This window comes from Corvus kubaryi, unplaced genomic scaffold, assembly GCF_017639235.1.
Source record: "Corvus kubaryi isolate FWS band 111438036 unplaced genomic scaffold, C.kubaryi_AGA036_p1.0 66, whole genome shotgun sequence".
Classification (NCBI taxonomy): Eukaryota; Metazoa; Chordata; class Aves; order Passeriformes; family Corvidae; genus Corvus; species Corvus kubaryi.
Window position 1 is genome coordinate 1,416,556 of NW_024582054.1, and position 15,349 is coordinate 1,431,904.

General features: G+C 48.5%; 1 protein-coding gene across 4 annotated transcripts in view; it reads right to left on the reverse strand.

The window, feature by feature from the left end:
• PAPLN (papilin, proteoglycan like sulfated glycoprotein) overlaps positions 1 to 15,349 on the reverse strand; it is a 57,033-nt gene that overhangs the window by 8,620 nt on the left and 33,064 nt on the right. For all 4 annotated transcript variants that reach the window (XM_042048018.1, XM_042048016.1, XM_042048017.1 and 1 more), the window contains 13 exons: positions 14,857 to 14,983; positions 14,117 to 14,182; positions 11,877 to 12,084; positions 9,985 to 10,161; positions 8,541 to 8,697; positions 7,826 to 7,912; positions 6,990 to 7,293; positions 6,750 to 6,867; positions 5,932 to 6,061; positions 4,063 to 4,714; positions 3,150 to 3,287; positions 1,638 to 1,762; positions 780 to 918 (listed from right to left, as the gene is read on the reverse strand). In XM_042048018.1, the coding sequence (XP_041903952.1) occupies positions 780 to 918; positions 1,638 to 1,762; positions 3,150 to 3,287; positions 4,063 to 4,714; positions 5,932 to 6,061; positions 6,750 to 6,867; positions 6,990 to 7,293; positions 7,826 to 7,912; positions 8,541 to 8,697; positions 9,985 to 10,161; positions 11,877 to 12,084; positions 14,117 to 14,182; positions 14,857 to 14,983 (2,428 nt within the window). The remainder of the gene's footprint in view (positions 1 to 779; positions 919 to 1,637; positions 1,763 to 3,149; positions 3,288 to 4,062; positions 4,715 to 5,931; positions 6,062 to 6,749; positions 6,868 to 6,989; positions 7,294 to 7,825; positions 7,913 to 8,540; positions 8,698 to 9,984; positions 10,162 to 11,876; positions 12,085 to 14,116; positions 14,183 to 14,856; positions 14,984 to 15,349) is intronic.

Consider the following 15,349-nt stretch of genomic DNA (forward strand, 5'->3'; position numbering starts at 1 on the left):
CTGAATTCTTGATTTCAAAACACAAAACTAAAGAGCCTTAATTCAGTGTTCTTAATTCAATGAATCACTTATTACGGCTTTTAGGCAGAAGCAGATCTAAGGAGATCGCTGCAGACTGCAGCAAATTGACTGGCTTTCAGGTTGTAAACTCAAAAAAAGAGAGGGATCAGATAATGGCCCTATTTAATCTGGAATCCCAACATGCTGCATTTAAGGCAAAAATAATTTGTCCGCTTTTATGTCTGTGGGGTCTAGAAGCAATAAAAAACCACAAAAGAAGCTACAAAATATGCACTACATGAGGAGACAGTTTTGGGTCAAGCCGGTTTGTTCACAAAATATTTGAAATTAATTAGTGGAGGCTGAAGTAACTGAAGTTTTTTTCAATATACATACATCTATTTTGTGCTAGTTAAACAGCTCCTATTTGCTTTGTTTTTTTCAGAACAGGTTTCTCTTTCTGCCTACACTAACATGAGCAGCTGATGTTGCCCTGATACTTCTTTTGTTTGAACCCAGCTCCTTTGCTGCCAGCTTCCTGTGCATCTTTGCTCAGAGTATGCTTCTTTCAAGAGACCCTTGGGGAGGGCAGAAGACAGCTTGCAGCTGGGATCTTCTCCCGTTCCCGTTGTCAGCAGTTCAGTACTGCTTGCTTCCCAACCGTGCCCCGGAACAGCTGACCCAGGACCTTTCCAATCTTCAGCTTTTCTACATGAAGAGATGCCATATGGTTCATCATCTGGGCACAGTGGACAAACTGTTGCTGTACGTGAACTTACCTGTACGTGAGCTGCTGATGCACAGAGGAGCCGGATGCCTGCACAGCCTGCCTGCCTCTGGATAACCCTCGGTACTGTTGATCTGCCTTGTGAAGGACCCGACCTCTCTCACCCTCTGCCAGAACAGTGCTCTGGTGCTCTATTCAAAACAAAATGCCATATGTGAATAAAATGTGACCTCTTGCATAGGGTTTCTGTGAGCTTGGGAGAGCTTGCTGAACTGGAGCCAAAGAGCCCTTCAGCCATCTGCTTTCTGGCTGGCTAGTGCAGTAAACCTGCACTGTGTACTAATGAGAGTCACAGACCTGCAGGCCAGCAATTTTAGACTCCTTTTTCTTCTCTGTCAGTGAATACGTTGCAACATCCCTTAGGCCATAGTGCCTTCTGCCCCATGTGCCATTGCTGTGACAAAGCACACTTCAGAGATTGAAGGCTACATCTTTTGAGACTAGTCTTTCATATTTTTTTGGTTTTGTTTCTGAAATAAGGCACATTTTTCAGAACAGAGAATCATTTGTTACCCAGCAGGACCTGTTTGGGCAAAACACAAAACATAAATGCACCAGCAGTTATGTTTTGGATCAGGAGGGAGCTGATGGCTGTCAGGGAGGAAGACATACTCGCTGAGCGGGTTACAGGCAAGCCACAGCTCCAGCTATGGGGTGGCCCTGCAGGGAAGGAAGTATTTTAGGCCTAAGGCTTTATCATGAGGCAACACCAAAAGGCACCCTACTGCCTCCACACTCCCTCTTGGCAGCAGAGGAAGTTTGCTCCTGCAGCTGGCTTTATCGAGCCTGTGGTCAATAACCATTAATTGCCCTGAGCTACCTCTCCGGTCCTGAGCAGAAGATAATTCACCTGTGATCTGTAGCTGAATCTGTCGGCTCTCCATCCTCCCGTCAGAAGTGAGGCACGTGTAGGTCCCAGCGTCCTCGGGCTTGACGTGGCTGATCACCAGGGAGCTGTCGGACTGGTAGGTGTGCCTGCAACAGGTGTGGGGAGCGCTGCCCCTGCCTGGCCACCCACAGCAACCGGCCAGGACACAGCGGCTGATGTTATGCAAACCATCCCCATGTAGTGCCCTCCCTGGCTTGGATAACAACAAAGCCCTGCTGACCACAGACAGCAGTCACAGGCCGGGAAAACAACTGCAGCAGAAAGGAGGTCAGGAACAGAGAGGAAAAACTAGATGGAAAACAGGGAACTGCTTTCAGTGACCCTCTCCCATGAGGAGGCAAACAGCCCTTCTAGGGAGGAGCTTGAGTCCCAGCAGTCAACTGCAAACAGAAAAGCATAACTGGGCTTTTCTTAACTGTGATTTTCATAACACAAAGGGACTGACTGGCTCCAGACTCTTGCTGGAAAGAGACTTCCCAGGAAAAACAGGTTTAAAAGTAGTTAAAAAAAAAAACCGTGCCAGAGATTTCTAGCCAGAGGAACTCTGGGTTATTAGGCTGCAAGTTTCACCCCCAACTATTGGCTTAGTGCTGCCCCAAGATGAACCCAAGAGAAGCAACATTTTTCTGTCTCACTACCCACGTCAGCTTCCATCAGTGCCTTCCACCAGTGTTATGGGACAGCACTTGCTCTGCCCCATAACTCTAGCCAACACCTCATTACTGCTGCAGACTGTTTCTGTTTCTGCTACGCACAGAGCAGGTGGACAGTTCATGCCCTTAGATGAATATGTGGGCTTCTTTATTTCTTAAAAAAAAAAAGTGTGCTGGTTGTGGCTGGTATGGTGTTAATTTTCTTCACAGTAGCTGGTATGTGGCTGTGTTTTGTATTTGTGCTGAAAACAGTGTTGATGTTTTCACTACTGCTGAGAAGTGTTTACACCAAGTCAAGGCCTTTTCTGCTTCTCACCCCACCTGCCAGTGGGCTGAGGGTGCACAAGAAGCTGGGAGGGGACACAGCTGGGACAGCTGACCCTGACAGACCACACAGATATTCCATACCATATGGCACCATGCTCAGCATGTAAAGCTGGGGAAAGGAGGAGGAGCAGGGGGAGTTCAGAGTGATGCCGTTTGTCTTCCCAAGTCACTGTTATGTGTGATGGGGCCCTGCTCTTCTGGAGACAGCTGAACACCTGCCTGCCTGTGGGAAGTGGTGAATGAATTCTTGTTTTGCTTTGCTTCCACCCATGGCTTTTGTTGTATCTTTTAAGGTGTCTTTATCTCAGTCCATGGGTTTTCTCAGTTTTTCCCTTCTGATTCTCTCTCCCATCCCACCAGGGGTGAGTGAGCGGCTCTGAGGGGCTGAGTTGCCAGCAGGGGTGAAACCATGACAGTCCTTTTTGGACTGTATATTTGGCACTCTGCCCAGCAAGGAGCCCATCTGCTCTACAGTGAAGGGAGCTAAGCTCACCTGTCAGAGGAGACCGGGCGGCTGTTCTTCATCCACTCCACTCTGGAGAGGGGAGACACGTCTATCTTGCAGACCAGCTGGATGTTTTGTCCCACAACTGCTGTCACAAGAGAGGGCTTGGCTTCCTCCAGGATTGTTCTGAGAGAGAAAGTGATTCCATAGGCACTTCTGCTGCCCTCCTCACCTCTGTGTCCTCTCATGTGACTCTACAACCACAAGGCAAAGCACGACCAGCTGTCCATTCAGCTCTGAGCAGACGCACCGGGCAACATGAGGAGCCCCCTCATGCTCCAACATGAGGAGCAAAGACTGCTCTGGACAGACTGAATGCTACAATATGTCCTGGAAGAAAGGCCTGTAACCCCTCTCTTCTGAAGGAACGAGATTCAGCTCAGCAGACAGACACAGATCCAGTGCAGACATGTTTAGATTTAGCTCTACACACTCCTGATTTTCAGGGTAACACTGTCTGGATCTTGACTCAAACCCTACATCTTGAAAGTCTTTCCTAGAACACCTCATTGCTGCTCTATGCAGTGCTGAGATAAAGGCTCTGAAGTCAGAGAGTCAGCTTAATCTGTTGGCCAGAACAAGAAAAACACCTATCAATTTTCATTTACAGTGTAAGAAGGCCTCCCAGACAGAGACCCCAGGATTCTGCAGTCTTTTCACACATCATACTTCAGTGCAGTCAGAGACTAGGGAGCATGCAAGGAAAGAGATGGTAGGTAACATCAGGGCATGAATAACAATGACTTGATTTACCAAGGGGCCACATGTGTACTTAATCCATCACATGGTATTCCCAGTTAGCTGGTCCCAGCTGGGACAACATTTTCACTCCAGAGAAAGCTACACTGATGCTTCACAATGAGCTGGCAGAACAGGGGAGGGGGTGGGTGGAAATCATCACCTGTGCAGAGATTGTGCTGGGAACAAGTCTGCAGACTCCCGGTGCCCAAATCCCTCTGTCATGGAAACATCTGCTCCAAAAACTTCACGCCACTGCTTGCCTTCCCGGGGCAGCACCTGCTGGCCACTGCTGCTCTGCCCGTCCGAGGGCCCAGGCACTGCTGTTTCCCAGGGGCGCAGCTGGCCTAGGATGTCCAGTCTGCTTCGCTGGGTGCCCCAGCGCTGGCTCTCCAGCACACCAGTCCTTGGCAAGGACTCTGGCAGCATGTCCCTTCTCCAGCTGTCCTGTCTGTGGCTGTATTGCGTGGGGTGTGAAGCCCCATAGGTTCTTCCTTCTTGGCTGTGACTTGCAGTCTCTCTTGTGGGTGATTGCTGCTGACCCTGAGCACGTCCTGTATGAGAATTGGAGCCAGTCTGCTGGTGTTGCAGGGCTCCTGTGCCAGGAGAGGGCTGGTGCTCCAGATGACTGACCCCCACAGAGCTATGGCACACTCTCATGCACTCCTCCTCCGAGGCAAAGCTGTTTTTGTTGCCCTGACAGCCGCCATACCAAAACCGGTTGCACTTGCCAACAACTCCCACAAAGTACCAGCGAGTGGTCCAGTTGGTGCAGGGGCCATGGGCACTGGGCAGCAGGCACATGACAGGGTACGCTACCAAAAAGAGTGGAACAGAGGGAGATGTGAGGGTCACAAAGCACAAAGGTCCAGGGGCTTCAAGCCACCTGCCTAGGTGATCCATCTGATGGCTCTGTGGGCAGAGGGCAGGTGGGAAAGTAGGACACCTGGGTGTCCTTCCCAGCTGTGCTTTGAAACTGAGAAACTTCTCACATGTTTTTTTTTTTTTTTTTGCCTCAGTTTGGCCTCTGATGGAAAAACCATCCTTGGAGACATTTCTGAATCTAGATACTAGACAGATGCTTTACAGCCTTGCTTGGAGAACTATGCAACTGCAAGGCAGGCTCTGGGGCTTCCTCTCCTGCAAGGAACACATTTGCACATTTCCAGCCCACAAAGCAAGTGGCTTAGACCCAGCTGTGGAGAAGACTCGTGCATCACAGAATACCCCTACACACTGAAGTAAAGAGGAGCATGGCCCAAGGTGTCTACAAACCCAGAGCCACAGGTATCACAGCCACATGCTGACAAACACTGAATGCAGGGCTCTGGCTGCGAGGTGCTTTGTCAAGCTGTGGCTCAGCAGAGAAGATCCAGAGAGCCTTCCCCAAGGCTGCACTGCAGGGATGGCCACTGAGCAATCTCTGTGCTGCAGTAGGAGGGCAAGGCACTGCAGCAGCAATGTGTCTACCGAGGGTACAGCTAGGCACTAAAGGAGCAGAGATGTTTTGCCCAACAGCTCTCATGTCCTCATAGCACAGCAGGCACTGGATTAAACTTTGCTGGCTGAGGGCATCCATGCAGCCCTGAGCAACCCCTCCTTCCCCATGCAGTTCTCATTCCTCCCCTGTCCACAGGCTGTCTGAAGGCTGAGCACTGCCCTGATTCCTCAGGGGATCCCTACTCCTCCTAAACCTGGGTAATTAATTTGGAGCACTCCAGGCTGCATCAGAGTGTATTCTCAGGGACAAACAGCTCCCAAGTAGTCCTACAGACTGAGATCACACAAACACTTCTGTCCAACTATCAGCAGAGAACAATAAGAATTTCTGTGGCAGGTGACAGACCTGAATCCTCAGGCTGCTTTTCTACACTCCCTCCAAGCTTCTGCTGCCCCAACCACCAGGTAGAAACTCTCTTCAGAGAGATAATTTACTACATTTCACAGAGAGCAGAGCTTCTACACAGGAAGCTTCTATATGCTACCGGACTCTTTCTGTGTTTCTGGACTAAGAAGCCAAAGCATCACTTACGGTAGTTGGGCCTATTGAGACATCCTTCCCCTCGAGGACCTGAGGCCGAGGCGACGTTGTCAAAACAGCAGCCGTACACGGAGCCGCGGCACTCGCCCGAGGGATGCTGCTGGGACAAGGCTTGGCTTGCCTTGGAGACAGGAATGGAAAGCCAAGAGTTATCCTCACACATGAGGACAGCAGCACAGGCAAGACACTGTGTGCAAGGCATTGGCTGCACACAGCCCACTGTTAGAGGCACCGCTGTTTGCTTGTTGCCTCCTAGAGGCTTTTGTGCTGGGAAGGGGTGGGAAACCTGGTTGTCAGCCACGGAACCAGGGCTGCACTTCTCTGCAAGACACACCTAAACAGCCCAGTAGCAGGCCAGTTCTTATTGCTAGCACCAACAAGCACCCCAAGCTATGGGAGGGATCACCTCCCTGCCTTGAATTAATCTGCAGAGTTGACAAACAAAAGCAATTAATACAAGCCATGTTTTTTCCATTTTTTTTTTCCTAGAAATTGGATAGCAGTTTTCCGACCAGCAGAAATTTCATTACTCAGGATTATTCAATCAGCTCTACATAGGATGGCCTTCTACTTCTCAGACATCTCCCCACCACCTGCTCTGTACCCTGCTTATAGAGGACTGCAGGTGGATACTCCAGACTGAACAGGAGCAAGGTGGGCCAAGCGCTTGATGCCATGCCTAGAGCATTGGTTCCTCAGCATTACTGGCAGAGATGAAGCCCAACAGAATCCACAATGTGAATCAGCAGGGTCAAATCTGAATCTTCGTATCTGATAACGCCTAAAATGCAAAGAGCTTTTGTACTTACTGCTGGAGTGGTCACAGTAGGATGATTTTGTCTCGTTTGAATGTCACGGTAATATTGTGGGCATCCCATGTTGTTTGGGCCCTGGGCAGCCGATAGTCTGTCAGGGCAGCAGCCATACCTACAGACAGAAGGGCTGCAGTAATACCTGGCCTGCCCAGTCAACAGGCATGGGCTACAAGTTTCAGGAAGCCCCCAGGAAAGGCAGTGCCTCCCTGCTCAGGCTTATCTACTTCCAGCTACCTGCTTTGGTGGCAGGTGCTGAAAGGACAACCTCTCCCCAAAGGGCCCGATGCCGGAGTGTGCCCATCTGGACAGCAGCCGTGCGGGCTCTGGTGGCAGTCCTGGGAGCTGACCCCTGCAGGGGGGTCCTGAGAGAAGCTGAGCCGATAGGAACGTGATGAGTGTGACTGGGGCTCCCAGTGGACAGGAAACAAGTTGATGCCGTGGTCTTTGGTGGATGGAATGTGCTGATTCCCTGAGGTACTATGGATCATGGTGTTCCCAGGGAGCATCCTTCCCTCATCAGAATCTGGGGAGAGAACTCCTTAAAGTATGCAGGTGAGCATCAAAATCTGGTCAGTTTTCCTCCTCTCTTCTCTCTTTCACCTGTCCAAGGCTACCAGCAGGATTTTCTGCATCACCTCTAAGGGTGTCTTCTGGCCCATCCTTCCTGATCTGGCTGAGGTACTTTGCTCATTGCCCTGACCATTCTTTCTGCTGTTCCATGAGAAACCACCTGTCACATTGCTGAGGTCCCTTCACAATCACCCTTTCGTGTTCCTATGATCTGCTTTGGACATCAATTCTTCCAGCCAGCACTTAAGTCATGCTGACAGAACCTGGGATCCATATACTGTACAGAGTCTTCTGCATGGATAGATTCAAATACTGCTTACTATTGGTGTAAAAGAATCTAGAAAGAATTTTGACAAAGAATTTTGTTCCTGACTTCTGGAATTTCTAGGAGCCCATGAAAAAAAATGAGAGAAATGAAAAAAAGAACAATCCCTTTCCCTACCACACCCTATTCCAAGTACCCATCATCAAACCCCCAGATTAAAAAAATTCTTCCAAACCTGGGGCAGGGCTGTTTGGGTAGTAACGTGTCAGCAAGGACTGGCGAGTGACATTGTATCCCGTAGTGTCCTGCATACTGGGGACCTCTGCAAAGAGAGACATACACAACAGGAGTGCAGTTCGTCCAGCCCTATGCTCTAATAACTGCAAATACATCCAGGAGTCAGCAGGAGATAACAGCTGATGAAAATGTTCCTCTTGTGGAATAGCTGCTAAGCAGCAATTGGATTCGACTGAATTGTCAGGACAAGTGACCTACAATGGGCAGGCAGACAGAAGTCAGCAATGCAGCTCTGACATGAAGAATAGACACAGACAAGAAGCAAAATGTTCTGAAGAGTTGTGACTCCTTTAGAGCCAGTACACAGAGGGATGAGAGCTGGCTATAGTTTTTAGCTACTGAGCCTGCCCAAGTTACCTTCCTTCTGGACTGGGAGTCCTGAGATCAGTCTGCAGCACACACTGGATGAGCCATCACAGAATACTGGATTCAAAATGGACACACACCAATGTTGTTCCCAAGCCTGTTGCATACATTTTAAACAGCGCAGGTACTGGGACTCTGAAGATGCTTTGTGCTCATAACCATGGCAAACTCACAGGATGGAGACAGGCAGGCAAAATGCTGAGAACATAAGCTGCTGCAGAGCTGGGAATTTCTACTCCTAAGCAAAAGCATGTTGGGAGAAGAGGATGTGCAGCAATACCACTCACGCTGTGGCAGGTAGCAGGGCTGTGTGTTGCAGCTACCCAGGGTGGCTGGTTTCTGTGGCTGGATTGCTTTGCATGTCTCAGGACTGTAGAATTTGGAGTCGCCGTCAGCACAGATGACCTGGCGTGTCCGGATGCCTGAATCGCAGCTCTTGGAACACTTGGGCACAGACACAAGGCAGTGAGCAGGCAGCAAAGGCTGAATGCAGAAACCCCACAGACCAGAAGTGGGGAACAGCTGCATGATTAGCTGCAGGCTGAGCACAGCTTCCTCCACCAAGACAAAGCAAACAGTATTTCAGCTGGAATCATCTGAACAATTAGAAAACCATACTTTAAACCATTTTACCACATGTTCCACCCAGCCCTGAAGCAGTAGGCTCTGTGCCACACTCAGCCTGTAACATCCAGATGAGCTGCTGTTACCCACAGTGGTGTGTCAGGCAGCTGGAGAGAATCATTTCAGCCTGAAGGCACCTCAGTTCTCTGGGGATCCACCAGCTGTGAGTGGGTCAGTTTGCATTCAAGAGCAACAAATTACAACTGGAAAGCCAATGAGTGGCTTTCTTGTAAGCAGCTAACTGGAGTTTGTCTCACTGGAAGCTGTGGATGAGAGGGAGCAAAGAGCAGTGGCTCAGAGGAGGGCATAGCATGAGGTGTCTGTGTAACCCACATGGCTCATGGCAAGCTCTATAAACATTGGGAGAGTATTTCCCTAACTCAGAGAGGCAGATAGGAGCTCTTCTGATATCAGAAAGTCAGGAGAAAGATCAGATTAAGAGATGAAACTTCTCTAGCTGTAACTAAAACTTGGCCCACATCTCATGAAGAAGCAGATGTAACATGTTTTAGCTCAGAACAAGCTGGTCTGGCTAGCACAGAAGTGAAAAAGTGTGTTTGGAAGTCACCTGATGCATTGGATCTACCTGTATCTGTACCCCCCAACACTTTTCCCAGGTTGAACAGAGTCTGGCTTCCACCACAAAAACAAGATTAATCCATCTGAAGCACAGTTTATCTGAATAATTACAAAAATGTATTTTAAAGCATATCACCAAGTGCAATGACCAGTCCTGAAGCCTAGAGCTCTAAGCCACATTTGGCCAGAGAGCTGTTCTGCTGCCCACAGCGATGGAGCAAAGAATTGGGAGTAAGCAGCAAGAATGGATTGTTTGAGCTTATTGGCTGCATTTTGCCACTGTCACTGAAACGATAATCACCCCTCAGAAGGATTTATTTTTGTAGCAGCTGCATACAAAGCAGGCATCAGATTAACTGGAGCATTACCACTGCCAGTTACAACACAACTGTGAGCCAAGGGGCTGGTAATGAAGCAGTACTTGCTCCCAGCCTCAGCCAGAGTGCAGACTGCACGGATCAAAGCTTGTTTGTGAGGAGCATAGCAACACAATCAGTAATTTCTGAGCCATGACAGTGAGGTGCTCACCAGACCCCAGTCTCCAACGTGCCAGCCGATTTCCTGGATGCAGTTCTCCTTAAGGCAGGGCTGGGTGGCTGATGGCTTTGGCTCCATTAGACAAGCGAAGTCCTGAGCCTGAGAGCCCTGCTGCGTCCTGCAGGTGACAGTCCGGGTCTGGACTCCTTCCCCACAGCTGGCTGAGCACTGCAGAGAGGGGCCCAACAATTACAAAGAAGCACCTGCTTTCCTCTTGCAGTTCCAGGCTGGGCTCCCTGTCATTAGAGCAGAGCACCATTTTGGGACTGCCTGAAACAACCAGCTATCATTAAAATAATTTTCTGGGGTGGGAGTTAGCAGAGTAGGTGTTTATACTGTAGAGGAGACAATAAGGCATGGGAGCATGGGATAGGGTCTGGGAGATCTGGAGCTCACTGGATGATTTTGGACTAGTCATATAATTACTCTTGATCTCTTCCCAAAGGAGATGTGGAGGATGAATTTAGAAAGATATCAACACTGCAGAATACCCCAAGAACAAAAAATGGTTGAAAATATCTGGAAACTCATGTTATTTGCATCTGATTAAAATCAATCCAAGGTAAAGAATTTTAGGGAAGGAAAAAGGTTAGGTTCTCATATTACTTATGTCTTTTGCCTGAAGACCTTGTGCTCTATTTTTACAGCATGGAGCTGTGACAACTTCTATACTAGTGACATTTTCAATGCCCTCTTAAATTCACAGCAGTGTTTCCTGGAATCCAACCTACTCCTACATGAATTACTAAGGTATCTTACAGAGAACATTAACTTGGGGACAGTCTGAATCACTTCAGATGAGCTTCCCAGCTGAGTTTCAACCATTCATTTACCAGAGCAACCTTTTAACTCTGAGAGTATGCGAAACACAGTCACTTCTGAGAATCCTGGAATGAATCACTTGGGAATCAGTTTGTAAGAACATGACTCTTGGTGCCTTCCCCAAATAATGCTCTTACTCCACAACCCCAAAGTCACACCTTACATCTCACAAGGTGGGGGAAAAGAGGGGGTGGAAGGACTTTCCAGTCTAGGTGATCATGTCTCGAAGTTGCATTTTGTGCTGTTGCGCAACTCAGACAGTCTAAGTACAACCACAAAATTGCAAGTCAAATGTTGCAAGCATGCATGTACCTCTTCTAAAAGAGGAAAATTCACCTGTACTTCAGGGACTGAGTAGACTTTCTCTTTACTTTCTAAGCCCTTGGAATGTAAGATGCCTTCTAAAAGCCTATCTGGCTGCACTGAGCACACACAGTTTGAGCCGTTTCCTCTCCTGCAGATATAAATGCACACAAGCATCAAAAATGCACCATATGGCTGTGTTTGGAGAAGCCCTGTGCAGACACACAGCAAACAGCAGGTCACCAGTGTTTTGAGAGTATCTTGGGGTTGTGATGGTGGTATTGCTGTCCTGGGCTGGCGATGCTGAGGCAGCAAAATGCATGGAAATAATCAGCACAGGCAGAAGCCATGAGCTCCTGTTTCACAGAGGAGGGTGTGCTACTGCACATCCTCAGTTGATGGACAGCAGCTCTCCTGCCCACCCTCCACCTTTGCCAGGCCTGGCTCAGAAACCAAGCCAGTGCCAGGTGTGGGGGGTCTGATAAAAACACAGCAGTGAGGAATGATTGGCAGAGCAGAGAAGAGAGAATATGCAACGAGAAGAGCAGAGGTGCAGGAGCATGCACAGTTTTGAGGAACAGGGATGTGTTCATAGGAGGGCATCAGAGGCTGCAGGGGCAAGTTCTCTGTACACCACCTATCCAGGGACACGTGCTTTCTGTAGTCTCAGAATAGGAGCCTGTCTCTTTCTCCCCAGGCTTTGGCAGATCCGCCTCCAATAGGTGCCGAGAGGCTGTTACCTGCCCGGGGGCACTGACCTCGGACCAGGGCCCCGTGCTCCAGCTGGCACACTGCCTGACGTTGCAGGGCTGGCTGCGGCGCGGCTGCTGGGCGAAGGCCATGCACTCGGCGTCATCCATCACCCCCTGCGAGCTCTGCCCATCAAAGGCCACGCAGTACACGGAGCGAGTCTGGGTGCCCCCGCCACAGGTAGCTGAGCAGGATCCCCACTCTCCCGTTTTCCACCTGCAGGTCACAGAATCAGCCAAAAAAAAATGTAAGCCCAGCCAAACTGCCAGGGGGCACAGAAGAGTCAGTGCCACATTCCTATAGAAATCAAACAGGGATGATGCCCCTTTGCAGAATAGAATCAGAGGCGAGTTCCCATTTGACCAAGCGTGCCCAGCTTAATTGGCAATGCAGAGCATTAGTCCCACTCCAGAGAATCCATCTACAAAACACTTGTTTCTCTGGAAATGCAGAGCTCTCTCCCAGAAGGGGAAGATCTCTCTCCATGGGTTTTGGTCTCCTGATGTCTGCAAAAATGTTATGCCTGGAATAGAATATCAAAGAAAAAGTAAGAAAAAGTTCAAAGTAAACAATCCAGATCAGCTAAAAGAAAAGCTACCACAACAGCCTAAAACCCCACACTATACACTCCAGACATTATCCGAAACAGTAAAACCAAGCCAAGTCCTCACTCTGCTTGCAAACCATGCCAGACACTCTCAGAAGTTCTTAACTTTTCACTGACAGCCAGTAGAAAGCTGGTTTATTCCTCCCATCAGTCAAATTCTCTAACTGTGGCATGCATACAAAAAGCCCACAAAAATGTAAATAGATTTTGTCCTGTCTTTGGTTGCTGAAGCTGCTGCAGAAATGATACGCACTTGCTAACAAGAGGAATGTCCACAAAACAATCTGTTTAGATGCTAAAATCTCTGCCCATGGCCACTCCAGCTTCTCAGAGCTAGCCAGGTAGCTGGAAGCACAGCTTGCATGGCCTGGCTTCAGGGATAATATGATGTTTCATCCCCAAATCCAGCATGTAGTGCAGTCCAAAGGCACTGGTTGTGGAGGGGTAGCATCATGGTGATCTGCTTTGCCAGCTGCTATGTCCCCTTGCAGCCAGGTAAGGCCAAGCCAGGGAGTGAAGCCAGTTCATGTTTTCTTCCCCAGCATTCCAGCTACTTCCCTAGTCTGGTCCTTAACCACCCCTTAACCGAGTTTCAGCCAGCCAATTCACATTCACATCCTAACAGGAATTCCACAGCAGACTCTGCCATGGTCAGCTCCTAAACACACCCTTCTTTATTGCTAAAGATGCAAATGTCAACCCAAAACTGAATGGCCTTCACTATAAAATGTTTCCTTTGGAAAGGGAACAAATACATTCAGTAGAAGCCATTTACAATGATGTGGTTGCAGGGCTTATAACAAACTAATTGGTCAAGTTTTTCAAAAGCTCCAGTGGGAATAACTCCCCCCAACACCTGTATTCTGCCTCCTATAAAGCAAATATACAGTTTTGGAAAGGTTGTATCAACCAGATGGGATCATCACCTACAGCTTCCTTCAATTGCGAGTCAAGACATCTCTGACGCTTGTTTCATTTCCTTTGTAAGACAAGGTCAACCATAAGGCTGGGACCCTCATCAGAGGGCAAAAATTGCCAGTCCTAAGCTATTAACAGCTTGCTGGTGGACAAGTGTTTTGCTTTTGATACTTTTAACTTCTCATATCTCAGTGTACATTATTGTATCTGTCGCATCCTTGTACTCATCACACCTTACAGGCTCTTTTCTGCCTGCTATAGGGCCCATGCCAAAGAAAGAAGAGCTTTTAAGAAACCCTAAGGCTTTCGCTACAGCATGCTGGCCAATGTTACAATTGCCCAATCAATCATGCTCTCTTTTCATTTATGTTCTATTACATATCTTGATAAGTAAATTTATTTTTAAAAAATCTTCCAGGACTTCTTTACCCTGATTCCAGAGAAAACATGAGAATAAGCAGCCAGAAGCTATGAAGAAATTGTCCCCTTCTCAGTCCACTAAGAATCAAGTTTCCAGAGGCACGTGCAGCCACCGAAGCAAAGCTGCCAGCCAGCACCCTCCACCACCACTTTCACTGGCAAGAATCAAAAGCAAAGCAACACCCACTTCTACCACCAGTGCCAAAGAGGAAAGCCCCCACGGACTTCAGCGGGCAACTAGGTGGAGAGCAGAAGAGAGCCACTGCCTCCCTGTGCTTTCTGTAACTTCCTTCTCCTCGTTACCTCTTCATCTGAGAGCTCCGAGCGCTGCTGTGACTCCAGGCTTGCGGCAGGTAGATGTAAGAAGTCCTTTATATATAGAACAAAGGTTTTAAAGAACTTAAAACAAGTAGCTACAGGCTAACGTATTCAGAAATGCTCCCAGGTGCCCTCTCACACACACCAGCACTCTCAGAGGCCTCCACTGATACACAGATACGCAGCTAATGCTCATGTTACAGCTCTGGATGTGCATTAAGAGCCAAGTGAAGCCAGCTGTGAGGGACAAGGTGGAAATGGCTGGGTGAAACGGTTTGAAAATGCCAGAGAATGAAAAGACTCCAGGATTCATCCCTTTCTAACAGAAAGGACACTGGGAATGCAGAAATGACATAAAATGGTACCAGCTCAGACCTTCTACTCTATCTTTGTAGGCTCCAGCTCAAGAGAAGAAAAGCCAGAGAATCTGTTTCGTATCTCCTACATGGGCTAGACAACTGTCTTCCACAATCCTGTTTTGGAAGGCAAATTCAGTTGGTCTACAGAATGAACACAGGACGTATTAAGCCCTTTCCTTGTGCATACAGACATGCTCCTCACTGTGTTATTATCCCCATCTTTTGTCTTTGGCTTTCTCTAAGAAGTGAAGTACCTCCTCGGAGAGAACCATGCTGGAGGGCAGAAGTGAGAGGGTCACTCTTTTTCTCGGTTCCAAAAGCACCTCGAGAAGAAATCAGAGTCCAGAAGAAGGAAAGAAATTGTACCGTTTTGTCTGGGGACAAGGCTGATGACCGCATGTCCGGTTATTGTCTGGTTGTGGTTTATTCCTGCACATATAGTCCGGATAAATTTCATTGTCTATGGTACAAAACACCAAGCGGTACTGGAAACCTAGAGGACAAGCAAGAGAGTATCTGATCAACACAAGCTACCCAGGACTAGGTCTGCAATGCACTGGGGCTGGCAAGACAAGTTTCTAAAGTCATGTAGAACCCACATCTGTCCCAGCCATTCTGGAGAAGAGACAGGCGCAGTTCTCTGTCTCTCACTGTATGGACAAATGATGCCTTCCCACAGTATAGGATCCTACGGGAAGAGCAAGGGAGACAGCATAGTTCTGTGTAGCTGAGGGGAATTTTCTTGTTATATTATGGATTGGGGCCCACAAGGGAAGTGCCCTACCCATAAGCTGCTCATGAAGGAGCCCTGCAAGATGTGTGCAGTGTGCAGCAGAGCTGGGGGGGGTCTCCTGTTAGA